Source organism: Pleurodeles waltl, chromosome 11, assembly GCF_031143425.1.
Source record: "Pleurodeles waltl isolate 20211129_DDA chromosome 11, aPleWal1.hap1.20221129, whole genome shotgun sequence".
NCBI lineage: Eukaryota > Metazoa > Chordata > Amphibia > Caudata > Salamandridae > Pleurodeles > Pleurodeles waltl.
Window position 1 is genome coordinate 138,587,085 of NC_090450.1, and position 25,677 is coordinate 138,612,761.

General features: G+C 41.4%; 1 protein-coding gene across 4 annotated transcripts in view; it reads left to right on the plus strand.

The window, feature by feature from the left end:
• The window catches only part of VEPH1 (ventricular zone expressed PH domain containing 1), a 1,200,547-nt gene that overhangs the window by 852,915 nt on the left and 321,955 nt on the right, over positions 1 to 25,677 (plus strand). For all 4 annotated transcript variants that reach the window (XM_069213278.1, XM_069213279.1, XM_069213280.1 and 1 more), the window contains one exon: positions 25,261 to 25,378. In XM_069213278.1, coding sequence (XP_069069379.1) covers positions 25,261 to 25,378 — 118 coding nt within the window. The remainder of the gene's footprint in view (positions 1 to 25,260; positions 25,379 to 25,677) is intronic.

A 25,677-nucleotide genomic window follows, 5' to 3' on the forward strand; every position in this document is an offset into this window, starting at 1 on the left:
TGTGTTTTACGCCTCACCTCACGATTCAAAATGATGAAATTGTTAAGTCTCCTATCATAGACAATAATGTTGCAGTAGTACCACCTGTGACTCAGGTGAACAAGAGCCATATTCACTCTTTTAAACATTTAAATGAGTGAGTGAATGAATGGAGTGCTGAATTAATGAACTTACAGATTAGACCTACACCAAAAGTTCCTTTGCTCTAGGACTAGATACAAAAAATTGAGAGGGGAGAGGAAGAAATCTCTTCAACAAATATGGGTTTTGATAATATTACAGAGAATGCTGTTACTAGACTTCAAATAGATGTTGGAAATGGGTGCCGGGTGATTCGCCTCTTGTTAAATAGAACATGGAGCCTTATTACTTGGTCCCCAGAATTCCAGATGGAGGCTATTGGCCCATTCAGAATTTATAAGGTACATGTGAACACAGCAGACCTATCATAAAGCAGTTGAATTCTCTGGGTGAAACTCTTGGGGGAATGAGGCATTTCCACGCCTAATTCCTACATTTTGAAGGGATGAATAGAGTTTTTCTTTTTTTGCAGCTCATATGTAGCGGGAACTTGACCCGAAGGTAGGTAATTCTTCAGCTCCGTATTTAACAGATTCCTCCTGGCATCCTAACTACGAGCCTGCGGAATTACCAATTCCCCCACTCCCAGGCCCCTTGTTTTAGGCCGCAGATGTTAGAAGTAGCATGTAAGAGAGCTCATGTTAAATGTATTTTTGAAACCTGACCTCAAATGAACAATTTGTTCATTTACAGTAATTTTTAACCATTAATGTCTAACGTCCACTTTTCTATGGAGATGTCACGTCGCATTTTTGAATTGCACTTAGCATACAGTCCTTCGTATTCGGTGAAGGTTTCAGGAATATGTAGCTGCTGTCAGCTAAAAAACAGGACGCATCTGGAAAATATTTTCCAATGTACAGTTCAGAATATTATGTTGTTAATTGCTTAAATATAATTATTTTGTATACAGTAACTAGTGCCACACAGACTGTATCATGGAACGCTGAACTTTTCACTCAGGATAAAGCACTGGAGAAGTGTTTACATTTGACACTTTAAAATATTTCCAGATGTGTGCCCCCATGTATTTCCTGAACATTGCAGTGTGGTTCTTTTCAGAGGGATGTATAGAAAAGGTCAAGAAAGGTTGCAAGCAATGGAGAGTCTTTAACACTTATGGAGTAATTTACTTCTTGAATAATGTCAGTTTTTGAGGTGAACAGCAAGGTCACCGCTGATGTCATCAAGTGTAGTGTAACTTAGACTTTCAATGTTTCAACTTCTACTATAACTTGTTTAAATTAAAGCTTCAAACCGGCACTCAGTTTCATGACTAATTGCAATGTCTGTGATCATTATATATGCAAAAAGTATCCGCCGGCTATTAGAAGTTGCAAGGAGTTCCATCACCATATAAAGTGACTGGGCTGAAGGTATTTTATTCTTTATAATACATGGCCGCACTATGGCCACTCCACCACCCTTCTGTCAAACCACTTTAATCCTTGGTGTCATGCTCCTTCATATGAAAGAGAATGCATCTTTGCAACATAAAGAATAAAGTATGATCTGAAGTGCGACCAGGCGCGGCTCCTCCGTTAGGGTGGAGGAGCATCGCCCCTCCCCCCGCCAGCAGCAGCCGCTGCAAATCCTTTAACGAAGGAAACGATCATAAACCATGTTTGGCATGTGAGCATGTATGTTTGGCTGGCCATCGCAGGCTGGCAAAACATACATGCACAGTAGGCTCTCTCCAGCCCAGCAAAACAGTTGCCAGGCTGGAGAGAGCAAACACAGGCTCCCAGTCTGCCTGGATGGCTGGGTGCTCCCAGCCAATCCGAATGTTGCTTTGAGCAGCGTCAGGATTGGCTGCAGGGCAGGCTGGGAGCCTGTGTCTGCGGTTCAGGAGAGCAGCGGCGTGGTGGAGAAGCAAGTAAGAGAGAGATTAACTATTTTTCAAAATTAAATTGTCCTCCCCTGCACTCTTCCCTGCACCCCCGCACCGCCCCGCCCCAACAAAGCCCTGCAAGCCGCTCCTGAGTGCGACACTAAACACACCAAACAGCAGTTAGTAATATGTTGAAAAATGATATTAAAATTAGTTGAATACAATTCAGACTAAAAAATGCTAAATCCCAGAATGTGTAGAAACATACAAATATTCTGTCTTTCCAGTAAAGACCTATCATGTGGATAAAAAAAATAAACATGTCAATATAAATATCTCCGTTATGCTGCTCACTGTTCTTTTTAGAAAAAATATAATAGAAAAGAAAAGCCAGTTGCTTAAACTGTAGCTGTAATTATGTCCTGTGACATGCCTTTCACCCTGACTTTGTTAGTAGGCATTATGACATCATAACTCAACCTTAATAATTCTTTCCTACTGTTGAGCATCATTTCATCATTACAGGTGAGTACAGATGTCACAATTCAGCTGCAATCATAAATTGTAAATTTATAAAGGGATTGCTGGCTCCCATGGTTGCTTTGTTCAACATATAAGCTCATATTTAAAAAGACAGAAGTGGAAAAGCTCAAGTTTCAGACAATAATAAGGAATATGTATTTGTATTCCAGTGGTGCTTGGACATATTTTTCAGAGTGGGTGTGATAGCCAGTGGTGCCATCTCATTAAAGTCACAGGAGGTGTAAGGCAAAATGATGCTACCGAACAAACACGTATAGGAAAAGCCAAACTTTTCCATAGGAGAGCAATTTGTTTTTAATAATGGCCCTCATTTGTAGGTTAGCCTACCAGACATCACAAGTTGAATGGTTGCAAAAGACCAAGGTGTTGATTTATATGTTGGCAGTCAGAATATCCTTACTGCCAACATAATGAGTCTGCCAGCTGGATTTAAATGTTGGTGGACCTTTGACGTAACTATGGTGAAGATGGGGAGAGGGGCTCTCTGATGCTCCTCCCCTTATAATGAATATAAAATGACAGGCCACGATTTTGTTGCAATCCCACACAATCCAGTGAGAGTCACACAGGATTGGGAAAAAAAGGTGGCTGGGTGACATTAAATGGGCAAATACCCTGGGGTGCCTACCCCTGGGGCTACTTTTCTATAGGGCAGGGGGGTTTGCATGGCTACTCTCCCTGAGCCTCAAAAGGCCTCTGTGACACAACCGAGGGACTGAAAAACTGTTGATATGTGGAGGGGGGTGAGCAGTCCCCTTCCTTCAGCCTCCAAAAGGCCATTGGGAGCCTATCCCCAGAACCAAACATTCACAAAATTGGAAGGGGGGCCATGTGACCCCCCTACCCGAACTTGAAAAAAACCTGGGGAGCTCACCCTTAGGGTAAGAGAAGACCCCGTACAAGAGTCACTAATGGCTCTATGGACCCCATCACCCAGGGACAGCTCTCAGGCTATGTCCCGGGAAGTCCAGCCCTGGGATATAGCAGTATCCTTGTCCGCTGCAGTGAGGGGAGTTAAACCTGTATTTACTCTCGCTTGGCCGGAGCATTTTCAAATGTCCAGTCAAGCAGGAGCAAACACCAAGTCTGCTTCCATCTGGCGAGAGTTTAAAAAATGCTCATGCCCGCTGGAAGTGGACTTTAGATCTGTTTATTATTAGCTGCTCCCTCCAGGCAGGACCAATGCAAGCTCCTCCTGGATGCAGGGAACTTGGCCCCCCCATGGCCCATAACTACAGTGTGGTGGGTGCCCTGGGTGGGCACCAGGACACCCACCGTTAATGGTGCCAGACCCTGTGGAATTGGGGTCCCCCGGGCCGAAACTGGCCCAGGGAGTTGAACCATGTTCCTCTCTCCCACTGTAGAGTTTCACCAGATTTCAGGGTATAGGGTCCCTGTGGCCAAAATTGACCTGGGGAAGGAGCTTGCATGCCCCTTTCCCTACTAAAATGTTGACGGGCACCAAGGGATGGGGTCCCTGGGGCCAAAACTGTCCCCCAACCCATATAAATTGTGGCAGGCCACAGGATGGGGTCTCTGGGGCTGAAGTTGGCCCAGGGACAGGGGCCATGTGTCCTCCTTCCCTGACCCCAGAGGAGGGGTTCCTTATAGCTGAAATCCGCCCACAGAGGGGGGCTGTGTACACTTCTCCCCAAACAAGCAGACCGGGCCCAGGTAACTAGGGAGGGGGGCTGCATGTCCCCCCTTTGCCTGAAAAGTGAGCAGGGGGATGGGGTCTCCCGGGCTGAAATCGCCCCGCGAAGGGAGGCCGTATGGCACCCTTCCCATAAAAATTACAATGGTCCCAGGGATGGGGTCCCCATGGCCAAAATCGGCTCGGGAGGAGGGCCACACACACACCCTCCCCTTTATTTAAAAGAATGGACCCAGGGGATGGGGTCCCCAGGAACAATTATTGCTCAAGGCAGATGGCCCCTTTAATTAAAAAAACAGCCCTGGTGGATGGGGTCCCCAGGGTCAGGCCCTATGGCCAACCGAAGGCCATGCACTGCTTTGGGTTGGCTGAAAGAGGGAGTATTGGCTGCAGGTCCTGGCAACATGCCAAGCCCTGCAGCCATCCCTCCACTGCACATGGCCAAAGGCTATACACCGTGGGGGTTGCACTTACGTATGGTAAGTATTACTTTCCGTAAAAGAAAACCTAGATATTCATTGAAAAAAACAAAGGTTAAAGTAACTGTTGGACCTGGCCCTTTTTGCAGGGTCAACCCCAACCTTTTTGCATCCTTCCTCCTATTTTTTCTGACCAGTTTTTGTTGGCTTTGGAACTCTGGGCACTTTACCACTGCTAAACATTGCTAAAGTGCCTATGCTTTCTGTGTAAATTGTATTGTTGATTGGTTTATCCATGATTGGCATATTTGATTTACTAGTAAGTCCCTAGTAAAGAGGTGCCCAGGCCCTGTAAATCAAAAGCTACTAGTGGGCCTGCAGCACTGATTGTGCCATCCACATGAGTAGCCTTGTAAACATGTCTTAGACCTGCCACTGCAGTGCCTGTGTTTGCAGTCTTGCACTGCCAATTCAATCTGGCGAGAATACCCACTTGCCAAGCCTAAACCTTCCTTCTTTCTACATGTGAGACACCCCTAAGGTAAGCCCTAGGTAGCCCCATGGGCAAGGTGCAGTGTATGTTAAAGGTGGGACATGTACTGAAGTGTTTTACATGCCCTAACAGTGAAATATTGCTAAATTCAGTTTTCACTGTTGCAAGGCCTATCTCTCTCATAGGTTAACATGGGGGCTGTCTTAAAATAACTTTAAAGTACAGATTCCTATTGGGGGCAGATAGAAATATGGAGGTTGGTGTCTCTGAACTCACAATTTAAAAATACATATTTTAGTGAAGTTGTTTTTAGATTGTTAGTTTTAAAATGCCACTTTTAGAAAGTAGGCATTTTCTTGCTTTAACCATTCTGTGACTCTGCCTGTTTGTCGATTCCCTGTTTGGGTCAGTTTGACAGTTGGGCTATTTGTGACTCCCCTCTAGACAGTGAGACAAAGGGAGCTGGGGGCATATCCTGATGAGCCATCTGGGTTGGAGTGGAGGGAGGAGTGGTCACTTATACCTGAATGGGCTGTGCCTCCCCTCACACAATTAAGTCTTCAACCACCTGGTGTGTGTCTGGGGCTGGGCCTGGGCAAGGAAGGATCTTATGAACAACAGAGATTTCCTTTGAAGTTTGCTTAAATCAAAGGCAGAACGGAGTATAAGTAGTGGACGGCAAAATCCCAGACTTTAGATTTCTTCAAGATCACTTTTGGATTCAAAAGGAACATCTGCCAAGGAGAAGAGCTGAAGAGCTGAGGAGAAGTGCTGCCCCTGCCTGTGACTGTGCTTTGTTGGGCTATCGTGCAGTTGCTAGTTCTGTCTGTGGAAGGGGGAAAAAGGTTGGACTTTGTTTGTGCATTCCTGCTTGAGAAGAATCTCCAAGGGCTTGGACTGAGGTTGCCTCCTGTTTTGAAGTCTTTGGGCCATCAAAGACTTCCTATGCCAACGCCTGGACTCTCTGCTGAGACTCCTGCCTTGCCAAGTGGTGTCCTGTCCAGTCCCTGGGCCCTTGAAAGGTGAAGTTGGCAAAAGAAGAGCTGAAATCAATGCACAGAACGCTGTGCACTGAAATCTTCAACGTACCATCTGCAACACGGCTGATAAATGATGTGCAGCCGGTGTTGCGGCTGAAATCGACGCTCCACTTGCTTCGCAGCTGGGCAATCGTTGCATCGCGACTGTAGAAACGATGTGCAACACCCGCTTGTGGCTTATTATTATGACGCAACCCCACACAGCGCAGTTTTCTAACACCGTGCGACCGGATTTCTCACGCATCGTCCCTGGGCGTCAAAGTCATCCTGACCCTGAGCGGATCCGTGGTGCCCCATTCAGAAATCAACACATCGCTTCCTTGCGAGGGAGAAAAACAACGCATCGCCAACCCTACCAGAGAAGAAAATGCACAGCCTCACTTGTGAGTAAGGAATCGACGCATCTCTGACTTTTTTGATGCACTCTTGCCAGTGCAGCATTATTTTTGACTAAAACCAGGTACTTTGTGTAAAATCAATGTTTCCATTGTTTTCTATGGAGTAAGACACTGATTTTTTTGAAATTTCATATCTTGACTTGTTTATGTTGGATTTTTGTCATTTTGGTCTTGTTTGATTTAAATAAATATTGCCTATTTTCCTAAACTGGTGTGGTGTCCATTTTGTGGTTTTTTTTCACTGTATTACTGTGTGTGTTGGGTCAAATACTTTACACATTGCTTCTGAGTTAAGCCTGCCTGCTCGTGCCAAGCTACCAAGGGGGCAAGTGGGGGTTAACCAAGTGTATTTCTCTTTTGCCCTGATGAGAGTGAGGGTCCTTGCTTGGACAGGGGGTAACCTGACTGCCCACCAAAGACCCAATTTCTAACAGTGACATTATAGTTTGGTGTGATAAGAAGATTTGATTTTTTTAAAAATAACTTTAAAAGAAATTGACTGAAAAAAATAAAGGTTAAAGGAACATTATAATTAGGTGAATTTGACTGTGACAACATTAATGTTTTGAACTAATAAAACACAGCAATTCACCAGTTCTAATTAGCATATGGCATCACTTATGACATGTTTATGATATCATTATGACATCATGGATGACATTTCAAATGATATCATTGATGACATCACTGATGACATCATGCAAGCTTTGTTTTCCACATATTGGTCTATAAATTACTATGGCATTAGAGGCCTCCCAGCAAGTACAAAATAACTCAGGCGAATATCAGCTAGCAGTACTGCCATCAAAGATACAACTCCCTTCGGTGTAAAAAGAATGCATTATGTGCAACATCGACCCTACAGTCCATACACTTTACAGTTAGCATAGTTCACTTTAACACTGAACCACAGATATATGGGAAACCCTTATTGAGAATGGTGTTAAATCTGTATGCAACTATTCAGAGAAAGCCATGTTCCTAAAAATAGTCAATGTTAGTTCCAAAACAAATGACCTACTACAGATATATTTTACCTGTACCAAACAGCTGAAGCTCAACAAACCTACATTGAGAAATGAAGTTGATATCAGTTGAGATCTGGGTACGGTAAACAGGGTTTACTCTATAGAGAGAGATTAATTTATACCACACTGTTTGCAAACAGTGACACTGACATAGGAACACACCATAGAGTATTAAAAGTATCTACTAAGAACGGTGTACACTCTATGAAACAGTTGTCAAAAATACTCTATTTGCTATAAATATCCAAGATCTGAGGGTGCTAAACATCTTAGTGCCTGCACCCTTTAAACTGTCATGATAAAGTTACAGATAGTCTATTTTCTCTAGCAAAACAATCCTATGTTTATAGGTTAGTGCACACAGTATTCTATGTTAAGTATAAATTATCATGCTGACACGATTCTTAAGGCTGTGTACAAAAGTTAGAATGTACTATATAGAAACTTTCTCCTGTTGAAAACTTTTTCTGCAGAACCAAAAAGTTTCAGTGATGAATACAGGTCAACTGTCACTTACACACAGAGCTACTCTTGAATGCAAACATTTATAAAGTGTTCAATACCTCTACACAGCTATGGTGCTTTAGGACCACATGCATTTTATAAATCAGTGATACTCAAAGTACCCTCCTGACCTTTACATGTGGTCCCTTGGTCAACAGCAGAACTTGGCTACCATTAACTCGACTTAACGCTAACATTAAGAATGATGTTAAATAAACGGACAAGCTTTTATTTAAATGTTAATTGTAGTTAAATAAGTGGAGTAATTAGGGTGTCCGGCACTGCAGTTTAACTTTAGGATGTCCCCTATTTATAAATATATCTTGCAGCAAACGTGTAAAAATAAGATAGCCTCTTCAAAATTCAAAAAGAATATTCCATGCAGAAGTGTTTCACCTTAGGAAATCAGATTATGTCAGTGCACTGAAATGTATTTTTTACAGTATACATGCTTAGCTTTAACTACACCCACCTTTGCCCACCCTCCACTGCATCACCCACCTGCTCACATCAGTGCAACCCTCAGTCATACCGCTACCCAAACATTTTGGACCCTGGGAAAATATTTTTGAGTACCCATTTTGTAAACCCTTACACCCATTAGCTGGACCAAGCATGCACAAAATTAGGTAGAAAGTATAATGGTAGTTTCCCGCCACTATGTTAACTGTAAAACTAGCTAGCACACTAATTAGATGATGTCATCAGCGATGGCATTTGAAATGACATCAGTGGCATCACAGAACATGTCATGACTGATGATCTGCGGTCATAAGCAGTGCATGGCAGGGCTCAACTTATAGTTAATGCTGTTAACTTTAACTGGTGAAATTCTATGTTTTTTTTCGTCAAAATGTTAATATTGTCACTGACAAATTCTCCAGATAGGTAGATAGATGGATAGATAGATAGATAAAGTCACACAGAGGGTGGTTTTTAGGGGAAATTGGCGCTTACAATCACACAATCTTTAGTAACATTAATTATAATTGTGGTCCGAATCTGTTATGAGGCGGTGCTCTTAAGGGGGAACACACCCACAACCCCCAAACATTAACAATCAATGACTATCAACAGCAGTAAAATTACGTTAAGGCACACACCTAGACATAAATATGAGCCATTATTTTTCTTTTATACGTAGTCCATATGTAGAATGATGTTTATTTCACATTAAATGTCCAATTCCATTGTCTTGTAGCATTCAGATTCCAAAATCAAATTCCAGTTCTTCGATTCAGTTCAGCCAACATGTGTTGCTTCTTGGGAAGTGACTCACTGACTTCATCAGGGCTGAAAATATCATTTGGACAACCTTGTAATCTCCTACATTACTATAAGTAATCATATGTGTTCCCACCACCAATCACATTGTACATTGTCATATGTATAAATCCACTGGTCCATAGTAAGTCATCCGTGTGAACACCACTTTGGTTAACACATGTAAGGATATGCTTCTTCATAGAATACGCTTATATAAATCCAGAATCTCATACATCTGAACTAATTTAACAAAATATTCCCAGTAAAACAAGTGTAGTTACAAAACGCTCATGCACACACTTGTGAAACATGTATAAACCAAATGTCACCAATGTAGATGTTAATCATAAGTGCTTATACAAAAAACATCATCCTCATATCCAATGGGCAATACCTGTTAATTTTGTAGTCCCAAAACAGTATAAGAACCAAATATCTCCCTTTCCTTAGTTCCTCATATCTCTGAGTTCATGCAAAATTACTGTCAAAATAAGTAAATCCCTTGTTGAATAGGGTTTGAATAAACAGGGGTTGACCAGAACATATGAAAACTTCTCCTGGATTTAATAAGTGCTACAATCCACAGTGAAAATATGAATAATTAGGAAACTGTCCCTGCAAGCCAACCCATTTACATGCCATTATCCCACACGCATGCCCAACATTGCTAATTTGTGTGTCACATATTAAACAAGATGCCTCCTAATTCCATTCATAACGGAACGTTACTAGCTGAACGTCATATCATCTAGCTACCAGTTGCCTCCTGCAGTAATTAGTATAGCTCAACTTTTCTAACCCCAGTGTTCGCATATTAAGATAATATTATCTCTTCACAAACATCACTAACTGAATTTCTTAGGAACCTATCAAATCAAACAAAAAACAACAAACCCCGTGCAATAATCTATTAACTCACAATAGTATCATAAAATGTGTGCCTACCAGTGAACTCTTATCCGCAAGGAGAACACACCGCAAGTACGCTTCCGTAATGCTATTCTAAGGAATAGTCCCTCTTCAAATAGATCCACATATAAGATAGTAGTCATAAACATAGGACTAACTCCTCCAGACACCTATATCTTGAAATAAAACATCACCACCACCTTAGCCTAGTGATTGTGATAACCCATACACTTAGGATCAATTTCACACGCTACAAGACAGTACATAAATACCTGCTAAAATCCTGAATGACTACTATTTAAAAGAAAGTGTAACTACTTGTTACCCTACGCCAAGATTATCCAAAAACACACATTTAAGATCTCTTACTAATTTCATGCCTCCCAAGGTCCCCATATTTTAAATCGACCATAAACAGCTATAAACTTATCTATCCTCCTCAAGTTGTCTTAATATTGCCTCTTAGCCCCAACAATATAATGAAGAAAAGTGAAAAGAAATTAATAATTACCTCCGCAATTGCCTAAATTCACCAATACTGTTATGTGTAAAAAGCCTACTCCGTGTCCCATTGGATGCAGAGTATGTTATCTGTTAAAGTTATATATTTAGTGTTAACTTCCATAATCATTTATCTCCATGTATGCATAGAATTCATGAATATAAGTTCAAACTCATAGTTCATACTAATATATGTGTCCAAACTTCAGACATTGAGTTAATCAGATTGCTGATATCTAGGTTGCTGTACACCCCTACTATATAGTCAAAACAAATTAAACTAAACAATCTTATTTTCCCAAAAAGTACTCCAGTTCCTGGTCCATATTTAATCCGTCCTCAACTACCCTGAAAAGCATGATCTATAGCGATTCTCTCCTTCTAAGAATCAATTCCTTGTTGCCACCCCGAGGATCTTTGGGTACATGCTCAATCCCCAAAAATCTGAAAATCTTACTGAAAATCTTACTTGCTCCTTGTCTCTCACATATCCTCATATGTTGTTCAATTGGATAGCGTTCATCGTCCTGTATCAGTGCCCTCAAATGTTCACTAGTCCTTACTCTGAGGGGGTGAATCGTGGTCCCAATGTACATCCATTCACAATTACATAATATGATGTACACCACAAAGGTCGTACTACAATTGATTTTGGATTCAATTTTAAACATTTGATTGCCAATATTTCCCAAGTCTTTCTTACCATGAACTGCCCACCTACTGACCCCACATTGACTACATTTGAAAAAAACTTTTTTGTATTCGGACAACCAATGATCATGCAACCAATATAATGGGTAACTGGGGATCCCTCTGATATGTAATCTCAGGTCTACTTGAAATACAGCCCTTCAAGGTTATATCCTGTGATAAAATTTTCCAATGGTTATTCATCTCTCTCTCAAAACAGCAGAAGACCCTATATAGTCAGTCACCATACTGATCCTATCTTTTTTATCATTATTAAACTGTAATCTGAAGGGACCTCAATGTATCCTGTCCAGAGGTTTTGATAGCTCTCTGTTGCGCTTTCTCAATATCTTGTACTTGGTAACCTCTCAGTTTGAAATGCTGACCCACGTTTTGTATACATTGTTGAAATTCTTGTTCTTTGCTACAATTTTGTCTGGCCCAAATCATTTCACCAATAGGTATCGCCTGGATTGGGTGCCTGGGGTGTGCGCTTGATGCATGTAGGATGGAGTTTGCAAGACATCGGTTTACGAAATAGACTACTTTGTATTTTCCCATCCTCAATATACAGTTCACCATCCAAAAATTCAATGTACTTCTGATTATATTGATAAGTGAATCTGACATTTGCATCATTATTATTCAGGTAGCTGCAAAAGGATCAGTATTACCTGTCCAAATCTTAAAGGAGTCGTCAATATATTGACCCCAATAAAGAATATGTGCCTGCCAATGTATAGGTCCCGGTCCCCAGCCCCACTTCTTCGCAAACCACTGATAACCAGTGCTGAAGTGCATAGGCTCTCTCCCTTGAAACATGGTGACATTGGCTCATACCCAATTGGCATATTCAATTTACTTGTCAGTCCCTAGTAAAGTGCACTGCATGTGCCCAGGGCCTGTAAATTAAATGCTACTAGTGGGCCAGCAGCACTGGTTGTGCCACCCACATAAGTAGCCCCCTAAACATGTCTCAGGCCTGACATTGCTAGGCCTGGGTGTGCAGTTTCACTGCCACTCTGACTTGGCATTTAAAAGTGCTTGCCAAGCCTTAAACCCCCATTTTTCTACATATGTCACCCCTAAGGTAGGTCCTAGGTAACCCAGAAGGCAGGGTGCTATGTAGGTAAAAGGCAGGACATATATTTGTGTGTCTTATATGTCCTGGTAGTGGAAAACTCCTAAATTCGCCTTCCACTGCTCTGAGGCCTTAGAGCTAACTTCATATACTGTTTGAGTGGTAGATTCTGAGTAGAAAGGGATAAACAGGTCATATTTAGTATGGCCAGAATGGTAATACAAAATCATGCTTATTGGTAAGGTTGGATTTTATATTACTATTTTAGAAATGCTACTTTTAGAAAGTGAGCATTTCTCTGCACTTACATCTTTCTGTGCTTACACCCTGTCCCCAATCCACGTCTGGGCTGGGCTGGTTGACAGCTCCCTTGTGCATTTCACCCAGACAACCGCAAGCACAGGATGCTTAGTCACACCTGCACACATCTGCATACTGAATGGAAAGGTGGAGGGCGTGACACTTAGATTTCAAAGGACAATGGCCTACCCTCACACAATGTACTGCCATTCCCCCTACTGAGACCCTGGCAGACAGGGTTGTACTGAAGGGGGACCTTGTGCACTTCAAAACCACTCTTTGAAATCTCCCTCACTTCAAAGGCACTTTTGGGTATATAAACTGGGTCCCTGACCCTACCAACATAGACACTTCTTGGGGCAGATACTCTGCACCAGAACCTGGAACCTGCTAAGAGAAGTGGGCAGGCTGCCCAAAGGACTCACCTGGACTGCTTTGCTGCAAAGGACAGCTGCCTTGCTGTTGCCCTGCTGCCTTGCTGGCCTCTGGCTCTGCTGAGAAGTGCTCTCCAAGGGCTTGGATTGTGCTTGACTCAAAGTCTCAGGGCCAAAAAGACTTCATCTCTAAAAAGAAACACCTTCTGCAGCGAAAATGGATGCACAGCCTGCCCAGCGGTGACAAAATCACCGCATTGCCGAACCGGATCGACGTAGCCTGGCTCCCCGAGTGTAGATCGACACAGCGATGTGACCTGAACTTCGACGCACAGCCCATCGGATCAACACAACAGCTGTGACTTCGTCCTAAACGCCCTGAATTTCCTGGGTGTCAAAAGACCCCGCATTGCAAAGAGGATTCAAGCCTGCGTGCCGGAATTCCACGCAAAGCCCTTGCAGCTTCGAAAATAATCAACGCATGGTCTGTGCGCCCAGAAAACCGACACACACCTACCTTTTTCCACACATCTCCTCTGCGGTCTTCGTGCATGTAATTTTTAGGCAAACCAGGTACTTTGTGCTTGCAAGAGACAATTGTTGTTTTTAAGAACGAAAGCCTCTTCTTATCATTTAAAAAGTGATATTTCAACTTGCGATTATCACATCTTGATCGTCTTGACTATAATTTAATCAGATAAATATCTTATATTTTTCTAAATCAGTGTGGTGTCTTTTTGTGGTGTTCTCACTGTGTTATTGCATGATTTAGTGCACAAATACTTTACACATTTCCTTCTACGTTAAGCCTGACTGCTCAGTGCCAAGCTACCAGAAGGTGGGCACTGGATAATTTGGATTGTGTGTGACTTACCATGACTAGGATTGTCATCCCTATTTGGACAAAGGTGTATACCTCTGCCAACTAGAGACCCCATTTCTAACACCGGACACAATTGGTCTCACCGGAGAAAAAGGGAGATTTTTATGGATTTTAGGAATAGTATAGAGACAATGGAACCTCGGGCGGTCAACTTTAAGGTAAAAATATTAATCATCATCTAGTAAACACTGTTGGTGCCCTGTTCCCAACAGATTATTGATCTTATTTGTTAGACCTGAAATAGGATTATATGTAATTTTTTCATAACAGTTTACATCACCCAGTTGAGTATGGATCTCTTCCTCATAATTCAATCGATTCATGACCACAATGCTGCCCCCTTTGTCTGCCTGTCTGATTATAATGCTGTCATCTTTCTGCAATTTATTTAATGCTTGCAGTTCCCCATTCCTTAGGTTTCTACTAGGTCTCCTCATCTTACCTCTAGCCATAAGTGCATCCAGATCTCTACTTGCCTTCTTGTAAAATACATCAATGTTGTTATCACTCGCTAGCCCCAGTGTCCAACATGATTTCTTCTTCAACGTACTAGTTACATTCAAATCTGGTGCTATGTTCAAGTCACTCAAAACTTTCAATACAGTCAATGGATCCTCCTCACAGTCTGTAATTGATAATAACACCATAGTATCATGTATGTCCTGAATTGATAAATTACTACGCTCCACCATTTGTACTGGTGATTTAGGGTCTTTATTCTGAACAGAGTGTAATTTGAAATGTCTCTTTACCTTAAGGCGTCTAACAAATTTGTAAAGATCTATTTGTATTCTACATAAATCACTAACACTAGCTGGGCAAAAATTCAGACCCTTACTTAAAAGTGATAAAATGTCTGGTGTAAGAATCTTGTCCGATAATTTAACCACATCATTCAGTTCCTCTGAAACAACCCCTACCCTTTCTTGTTCCATGACCTTGTCTTCATCCCTCCTCTTTCCCTGGGAGTCTGTTCCTCTCTTACTCTTTCGGGTTTTCCTGTGTAGTCCCTTCTTCTGTTTTCTGATTTTGATTTCCTTATTTGATTCTAGATAGATAGATAGATAGATAGATAGATAGATAGATAGATAGATAGATAGATAGATTTTTTTTACTTCTAACAGATTTCAGCCAGCCCTCTACATACATTGGTCTAATTCAGTGGCATTCACATTTTTCTTCCACCCAGTACAGCATGGGGCAATCCCACTGCAAGGTATTCACTGTGATGGAATGGAATTGAACAAGCAGTGGAGTACATTAGAGATAGCCTGCTCTAGGGACATCAGTATATGCATTAGTGGGGTCATACTGCCTCATCCGTGTCTCACTGTAGTCTCTGGGGTTCAGTCGATGGATGATTTCTGCATTTTTGGAGGCTTGCTAACATCTAAGTCAACTGCCGGCCTCCTCTTAACAATCTCCCTCCACCCACGTGTCTCCGCTGGACCAACATCTATTGCACCATCTGCCACCCCCAATCCTATAGCTTACCCATCAGCATGGGTCTTCTTGGAAGAAGCTGAGTTCCCCCCTCTTGCGCCCTGGCTGCAGACAGTCAAAACAGAGGCAATTACTGACACTGTAAGAGGACTCCTAGCCCTTGTTATACACTAACATCTTCCACAAGTAGCCTGGATCTCCCACCACACTTGCTCTAACATTTGCTGCTCTTAAGGCACCTCTTTCCTCTTATCTTTGTTCCCACTTTCCTTCACCTGTTGTGCTGATCAACAGATCAGCCCTCTGCCCATGCTCCATTGGGACAGTGAACTATGATAAAATGTAGCTAAAATCAACAAGCAATCTGTGCCTCCCACAGCTAGCAAGCATTCACCTATAGTGTTTAATTGGTTTACCATTTGCTCTCCGGTTTCTTGTTCAAAAATAGGTCCAGTTATCAAAAGGTCATAATCCAACCATTTATTGGTTTACTGTAATTCACAAATGTTTGATAATGATGGTGGCAGACTTTTTCTTGTTGCCTCATGGATTCCGGGGTATCACCCTTCATTGTGTGATTCACATTCTCATGCAGACAGTAATAACCTTAAATACAAACAAACACATGGTAAGACCTCAAAGTATTCATACATTCAATAACAGACTACATAACAAGTAGATGAAATGAAGGGCATGAAGCTCAATATATGAGTAACCAGTATAAAATCATAATCAAGTTTATAACATCCACACATCGATTGGAGATGCTCTGTTATGTTGAATAGAATGATGAAAAGAACTAAATGGGTATCTGAGCTGTTAGGTTGGAATCAGGAGAAGGTAGTGATCCAGTTTCCCCACAATAGACACATGGTTGGTGAGTGCCTAACCACTTGTTTGATGAGAGATACAGATGTTGATGCTGGAACTTATAGGTTCTGGCCACATGACTGCAACAATAGTTGTGCCATCTTGCGAGTAGTGCTTGCTAGGAGGACTATATTGGAATGTGATGGGAGCAAGAAGGAGGATGGAAACCAGCTAGATCGGTCCCTCATAGCAAACTAGATATATTCCATAAATCACGCAACAGAGAGAGTATGTAATGAATTAGAGTTGGTGACTGTCAGTAAAATACTGAACTAGACATTTCAATTCAGTTGTTCAATACCTTAGGCTCTATGCTGGATAAACTCTTGATCCAAGAGGTCTCCGTTTGGAGGAGAGCTTTGTTGTTGTCTCCACTTTGTTGTAGAGGACCTGTTGAATCCCTTGGATACCTTAACTGACTTAATAGTAGCCGATTCTGTGGGACTGTTTAGATTCTGAAGACTCCTCTGAGCTGATTTTGATGTTGCACTTGTGTTCTCCTTTTGATCTTGAGTTCAATTTCCTGATGTAAATTTTCACACAGGGGCATTTTAATAGGTACATACAAATGGTGGTGTCATAAGTCAAGATACCACTAACTTTAAAATTATGCTCAACATATAGGTGCTGAATAATGTTTACCTTTATCACAAATTCCCAGTGATCATATTTGTAGCAAGGCTGGTGCCGGCTGCAAGATTTTCCTTCATTGTCATGACTTTCTCCTTTGTTGACCACTTGCTTGTATACAATGTCTCTTTCAAATTTCCATGCCTAGTATGTGCAAAAAGAGGTTTGTTACTGTAAATGTGGTTGAAGTCTGGTTCTAATTGCAAGATGAGTCAGTACTTTAGTGTAGCTGTTTTGATTGTGGTGCTTTTGATGGAGCATTTGGAAAGAAATAGAGGTTTGATCAAAGGCTGCTGATGGATCCAATAGGACCAACGCTTGTGTGATGCCTCTATCTGCTCCTCCCCTCAAGTCATCCATAGCCAAAATAACTGCTTCTGTAGAGTGAGCAGGACGGAACCCAGCCTGATGGGGGTCAAGAAAAGCAGACTCCTCCAAAAAGGTGCACAGATTCTGGGCCACATATGTCTCTAGTATTTTTGCCAGAAAAAAGAATAACGAAATGGGCCTGCAGCTTTTCAAATTATTTGAGCCATCCCCTGCCTTTTATTGGAGGGGGAGTACAACAGCCTCTTTGAAGGAGTGAGGGACCTTCCCCCGATTGAGTGACTGATTAAGGAGAAAAAGAGCAATATCTGGAAAACATGAAAAGATTGTTTTTTTAATCCTGTGGGGACAGATGTCGTTATGAGAGCCCAATTTGGCTTCGGCCAGCAATTCATGGAAAAGAGCTTTGCTAATCTCCAGGAAGGCAGAGAGTACCATCGGATTGCTATCGTTCGGTAGAGTTGCCAAGTCTAGAGTACTGAAATTGCTATGTACTATTTGTGATGTTTCTCAAGATTCCTATAAGGCTAACTCAGCTGTCTTATCTCCCCACAGCCATTCACAGTCTTTTTAATAAATCTCAGTGCCACCCTCTCCCACCAGTGCATTCAAACTGTTCCTCCACATATTGTAGTAGCTGAGCAAAAGGTAGCAAGTTTCTATATAAGAAGCCTTGCTTCAGTGGCCTTCTCAAATCCGGCCTTGCCAGTAATGTGTGGATGAACATCCAAAATGTTCTGCTTGGCTTTATATGAAACATCTTTCTTAATTTTTCTCCTTTCCTCTAAGAACAATTTGGTAATAAAGTGTTAGGGCTTCCTGGGTGTGTGATGTCCTTTAACTATGTAGCACAATCTTCTGAGAGAGAGCTCTCATTTGGGCTGCTGGTTTAATGTATCCAGGCCAAAGTGGATTTATCCACTGCACTTAATCTGTTCCAACTCAATTCTGTTTCAGATGTAGTCATGCTTTTGATTAAAACAATCACACTATTGCCAGCAATACAATTGTATTACTCTGCATCTGCATGTTTGATATCTAATACTCATGCTGCTTGACATTTGTGCCCTATGTATTTTCCTCATACAAATACTACACATAAGCCCGGAACAAGGGTTCAGATGGAACAACTTGTCTTTCAAAACACTTTTAGTGTGAGGCAGTGACTGACAAATGCATCCGTTGTATCCCCACCACCGGCTTTCTTTTCATTATCTCACTGGGTCTGTCTTTTCCAAATTAAAAAGCTATTTTGTCATTTTTATTTTGGATGGTAAGGCCCATCAAGTCCAGATTTGGATGATAGGAGCAAAGCCTTGAAATGGGCTGCATCCAGACCTATAGTCTCAAACACATCTGTCTGACTTCAAGCAACAAATTAAAACATGACTCTTCAAAGATGTCTAATTTTTCTCACAGGCTACAACCCTACAAAAACAAGCCCACCCTGTATGCTCTTTGTCCCCAACATTTCCTGGATATGAGTACTCCCACAGAATCCTCAATTGCTGGCACTTACAGGTACCCAGATTGTGAGATAGGGTTCAATCAACCATAGAACATAACATCAGCTTACCAGCGCTGCTTTGAAATGATGATTGTATCAAATAAGTGATTTACAAAATGACTAAATGAATTAATAAAAAGCCTTACACATTGATAAGATTACCCTCCAGAAAATGGAATTCTACTTCTTTGCTTCTAAGACATATTATACTGTACACGTATTAGTCACAAATACCAAAGTTAGATAGCAGTGCAGTGAGACCTCTCTGAAATTAGAACCTTTATCTTGAGGACTTGACCAATTTATATGAAAAGTAAAATCTTGCAATATGTACTGTCCCATGTTTGGGTTAGGATGCGTTCTACATAAGGCATCTCACCTCTTCTGGCACGAGAAGTGTGTATATAGTTTAACTCCAAACCTAATCCCCATGAGAAAGAGGTTTGTATTATACTGCTTGGCAATTTTGTGGCCCCTAAACCAAGATAGGCATTTTATATCCATTGGGGAATTCTTTGCACTACCCTAAGATCATCTGTGTTGACATTGTGCACCAATTTATCAACAATGCCTGCAAGTCCCTGTGATCCTCTACCCGCTGCACCCTACCTAAGTCAAAGCTATCAGTTCTGGTATTCCTAGCCAGTCATGTGGCATGACATTATTCACACAGATGCCCTATGATTTCTATGGACTAAAATGACTTTGGGGCTCCTAAAACAGCTTCTTCTCATACAATAACGTACCCACTGCTCTCAATCCCCAACTAAGACAATTGGCCTTATTTAGATCTTGATGGAGGAAATACTCCATCACAAACATGAAGGATATCCCATCTGCCTAAGTAAGATCTCCATAGGATATCATGAGGTCATAATAAGATGGACAGGCTATACGTCACGTTTGTTACGAGTAACCCATCCACAAAAATATAAATCAGGCCATGAGGTCAAAGTAAGAAGTGATGTAATATGACCTTTGATATCAAGGAATCATGGCTAGAAATAAAATAATTAGAAGTGGTAATTAAATGAGTCAATAATATCCAAAATGAAAGACGTATACAAATAATAATAATAACAATATAGAAAGAAAATCTTGACATAATTGCACATTTCTCCATTCAGACTACATAGTCTACCAACGGAACATGACACAGGTAGCAAAGATTTAATGGTAAGAGTAAAATGAATCATTACAATACATTTGTAAAATTGGGGAACATTTGACGAGCAAGAAGATATGTTGTTTTTATTAGAATACAAAGTAACTGTAAAAGGTTGATCCTCCGGCCACAGTACATTTTGGCATGCTCACATATCTGTCCTATATATAAATCCCTAATTTGAAGAGATAGTTGTAACAAGGTACTGTGATCTACCCTACAGTCTCCCAACTTAAAAACAATAATAAAAACCGAATACATGTATTCCAATTCATTTTTCATGCTACGAAGTTAACAGCAATAGTTCAGCAAGCGGAGTAAGAAACTGTGATGTGAGGCGCTATGAAAACAGTGTCAGTTCAAATCATCTAATGATAGACATTTTTTATTTTCCTTCACGAATTATACTCAGTGACATAAACAGACCTAATGGTGCCTACTTCTGAGATGGAATCAATTCCTTATGCACCAGTTGATAGTAGCATAGCATTTTGGTGTTTGTTATGTTGCTGTGTATTTCAAAATATTTTAATGCTTTAGTCATTTACCCAAGACTGGGATCAGGGCCAGATACAAAGAGTGGAGGCATGGAGAGTCATCAGGCTGTGACCAGTTTCCTTGTCAAGCACGAGAGATGGAAAAGCCTAGTGTTTCACGAGACAGGTCATCACGAACCAATGTCATGAGAGTTTCAGTTCTAAAAGAGAAGCATATGTTGCTGAATAGAAGTCATGGAAGTGCAGTAAATGGGAAAATAAGACATCAGTATGCTGTCATGACGTAATACCTCCTGCAGGTAGCTAAGTATGCACGAAAGAACAAAGGGTGACCAATGAGAACCACTTCGTCCTGATCCTTATGGCCTGTGCCCACGTAGTCTTCAGCAAGTAGAATGTAGATTGTGAAGCACTTTAAAGCCAAGACCACGTCAGTCAGTTAGTCTAAACCACCAGCACAAAATGAAATGATCCACGGCAGCAAGAAACTGGAAAAACTATGTAGCTTCCAGAGTCAATTAACCACGAGAGCCCAATCTGCTTCACTGAATGATAGAACATTCGAGGTAGCAGAATCCAATAGCATCTTCTGAAAAGACCCAGGAAGGACTTCTCTGATTTAGTCACTGAAAGAAGACACTCTGCCTAAGTCAGAGTACCCGAAAGTCTTCATGCGACCCATCCCAGTCCCTGACTAGAATACCAAGCATAAGGGTAACTGTCCCTTTCAGAAAAAACGTAACTAAATGACCTCCAAAGAACTGTAGCTCAACAGCCGTGGCGTTGGGTACCTGATGCCTGAGAGGTATCATGATGCCTAAACTCATTCTTTAGTTAGCTTTTAAACAGCAGTATCCGCGCAGTGGCAATAGGGTTTTTGTACAAAGGTCAATCGTATTGAAAAACATATATAGCTTCCATTAATTTCTTAAAAGCATTGATCACCAACAAAGACTGGCAAAACAAGTAACCATAAGGCCACCAAATACATACTTCTGAAAACCGCAGACAGGGAATCTCCAATGCAGAAACATCTCCTAAGACTATTACCTTTAGTCCTACTTTTATAATGGTATAAAACAAAACTACTAGTACACATAAGGCAAAGTAAATAGATAATGAATAGGTTGTCCATGTCTGCCATGAGACAAATGATCAGTTCATAATCCTGAAATGGAAAGTAGTATGGGAAGCATGATTTGCATGATCTGGTGTATGGAAGCATGGTTGTATCATGCTTTTAGGCTGGGTAATAGGGACAGCAACAACCCCCTTATGCCTTTTAAATGTTGTATTTGAAGGTAGTGGTTATACATCAAGTCATATACATTCCTCAAAATAGTTGTGCCACCCTGTCCTGTTTGTTGTTTTCTGACCTCTTTATGTTTTCCCTCCAGTGAACATACCTATCTGTGAGCTTACTGAAAGTGATGACTCTTTTAGCAAGATATGCCTATAGCAGATCCTAACTTTGGTGAAAAAGGCCACACAAATAGCAACTCCTACTACTGTAAAGTTGGATGGTCCACCCTCACACCAATCCATATGTTACCATCGGTACCAACATTTTGAAGACATCATAAGAAGTTTCGGAAATTAAATTGGTCAATTTTAATTTCCACTCTAATGTACATTGAATTTGAGGATATTTTAAGTGGGAGAAAGCAAAAAAAAAACTTTTTGCTTGAATAATCGTGAGTCTCCTTTCTGAACCTGGAATGTTGGCATGTATGAGATGCTGGCATTGGTGGCACTTGATTATAGTTTCTTAGTAGAGGCCTTTTAATTTCCATCCCTAGCGGGAAATCAGCTTTCTCCACATAGTGCGAACCAGTGCCCTGGATCTCGAGTCCAAGGAATGTGGCGTATGGATAATATGGAATGTGTTATTCATATGTCTTTGACCACGACACTGTGTAAAGGAGTTTGACTTTCTTGAGGTGTATATCCATCAATAAGGACATGATAGCCTTACTATCCTTTGTTCACACACCCCCAATATTGGGATTATATAGTGTGCAGGGAACTCTCCATCCATTAACGGGATATACAGATTTGCTACGACTTTCCTGAACCATCTGTGTCCCTCCCCCTGCTTTTCTGGCAGCACGACCATGGGTTGGACAAAAGGCCCCTGTTTTGGCAGGATGATGGTATTCCAGTGCAGGAGATAGTTGGGCATGGTATTTGGGCAAGGATCATATTAACAACTTCATGGGAGGCTGATGTGGCCCATGGTAGTACCACAGTCTGACTAGGCAAAGAAGTATTTTTATCCAACAGACCTGCAAACGACTATCAGTCTGCCTTTTCCCTAAGTAGGCTTTGAGACAGAGGAAGTGGATCCAGATCAACAGTATCAGGACAACACATCTAGAAGATCCATCAGATGGTTCCTTTGTGTTTCCAATTGTCAGTCTTGTTTTCTACATTGTATATAGGACAGGAGATATGAACAAGATGGTGAGTACTTCCTCTTGTATTTGACTGAATGAGCATAGAATCTCGCTATTTAGTGATGTTGTGAGGCCTAGGAGAGAACTTGTGTGGTGCCCTCGGGCTACCTGTCACAGTATTTTATGGCACTATGCATAATGCAATTTCCTCCATTTTAAACACTGGGAAATAAGTTGGCCTTAGGAAATGTCTTTAACTACCACGTATAAGTAGGCAGGCACCAAGATGGACAAGCCTCCCCTGAATTATGCTTACCCTTTTAGTGTTGAAAGTCAGACATGGCTGCTGGTCAGATATTCTGGGAAAGGTTCTGCTAAAAAGGTAGTGATGGGTATGTAATAGATTACACTTTAATAGACTGCATTTTAAACATTTAAAGTAGAATTTATTGTCCAAACCCCTCACTTCATTCTGCTCAGAATTGTGATTAGAAGCATTACAGTGTATGGTGACTTGTAAACTATTGTGATCTAGTACCGAATTGCTCTTTTTACATGTTAAAGTGTTGCTCTTTCCGTCAATTTGAATATATGATGAAGATTTAAGAGACAATTAATTTTGATATTATGGAGTAACATGAAAGATTTTTGCTTAAAGCAAACCACCTACATCACAACTGCAAACAAATCCCTTCAAAAAATACCAATCAAGAAACAAGTGGACTTCAAAATACTAGGACGTTGCACAGTTCTGATTGACCAGGCACCAAGTAATTTATCCAGAGTGTTCGTGTTTTACCAGCTCGTCAAATGCTCCAGGGGAATAAGCTGGTATCCTTTCAGAAACCAAGGTACAACTGATTTGTGGGAAAATGCCTGCATCTACACTTTAAAATTCCTATCTGTCTCTCCTCTTCCTGATATCAGAAGACATGAAATGTAGAAGATTCCTAAAAACGAATATATGCTGGTCTGTCGAATACCTTCAATGGCCTCTTGCCAGTTACTACTACTTTGACAGCGAAGGGCCTTAAGTGACACCACACGGCACAAGTGAGGGGGGGAAGGTAACATGCTAAATCTTGTGCTGGTACAAGAATTAACCTTAGCCTCGAAGGCTTTTAGGGCCTGATTTATACGTTTTTAGCCCCGTATTTGTGTCATTTTGTGACGCAAAGGCGGCTCTAACTTAAAATATATAATTGAATTTTTTAAGTTTGCTCTGGTTTTGCGTCAAAAAATGACGCAAATGCGGCGCTAAAAAAGTATAAATCAGGCCCTTAGGGCCTGATTCTAACTTTGGAGGACGGTGTTAAACCGTCCCAAAAGTGGCGGATATACCACCTACCGTATTACGAGTTCCATAGGATATAATGGACTCGTAATACGGTAGGTGGTATATCCGCCACTTTTGGGACGGTTTAACACCGTCCTCCAAAGTTAGAATCAGGCCCTTAGTCACGTCCTCACCTCTAATCTACAATGACATGGTTGACTTTATGCTTTCACAAAAGTGGCGCAGATGTTTGGGAGTAGTGAGTAGCTGTGCAGCCATTGTTGAGCTGATGTAGATATTGGCACAGATACTAATCCACTTTGACCCAGTCAACAATTCCAGATGGTTTGTATAATTATCCTGCCACTGTGACCTGCAGGTGGGCCTGTGTTATAACAATGTAATTACATAGAATACTGAATTTACTGTTTTGCTAAAAGTATTACAAACAGCTAAAAGGTGCTTAGATTCCAGCTCCTTCATTTCGACTCCTCCCACCCCTCACTAGGCCCAGAAGAAAGTTTTGTAAAGTCAGCGTAATCTCGCTTAATATCCCGCGTTTCGTGTTATGCCTCCTACGTGTAATGCCCCAAATTATATCAATACATTATTGATTTACCACCTGTTTGAGGAAAAACACATCGAAGAAGCACAGGAACAACGCAAACATGAAGAACCCGAGTGGCTTCTGAGAATTTCATGTGTGATTTATAACTGTTGTTTATGTTACACGGGAGGATTCATTTCATGCTAAAAATAGTGCTAACATAATTGTGCTAAATGTCGGATTTGTGGTTCGTGTAGGTTTGCGTAAGAATCCCAAACTTGGCGTAATTATGCTAAAGGAACGTACGTAAATTTCAGTCTTTAACAGTAGCACCAATAGGAAATTTGCAGACCCTTCATGCAAGACATATATGTGCCTTTATACCTGAATCAGTTGTAATATTTACTTATGCACGAATAGGTGTGAGGAAGACACCTTCGTTTACACTCAAATCCTGCAGGGATCACGTTATTATGCTGCAACTGCGTAGAAAGCATGTGTTAATAATATCTGTGGCGGTGCCGCCCCTCTGATTTCATGTACACCGAGCCAGGATGTCAATGCCCTGCACAACTTTCATTATTGCTCTCTTTTGATACTTCCCTAGGATTTGGACCACATACAGATGCATCTGGAAGAAGTGAGGTTCTTTGATCTGTTTGGCTTTGCAGAAGAAGTGGGTGCTTGGCAGTGCTTCATGTGCAACAATCCTGAGAAGGCAACAGGTAATAATAAATTTTCCCTCACTCCTAATTCTACTGTTACATTCACGTAAGACCTGGCGAATTCAATGTTACTGGGCTGCTATCATCTCCTCACGCTAATGGCTATATTGAAGTCCCCTCGCACCTCGAACAAAGGAATGTTGGCCTTATCCAAACCAGGTGTCCACATTAGCTTGTCCACCTCTGCCTTATCCAAACCAGGTGTCCACATTAGCTTGTCCACCTCTGCCTTATCCAAACCAGGTGTCCACATTAGCCTGTCCACCTCTGCCTTATCCAAACCAGGTGTCCACATTAGC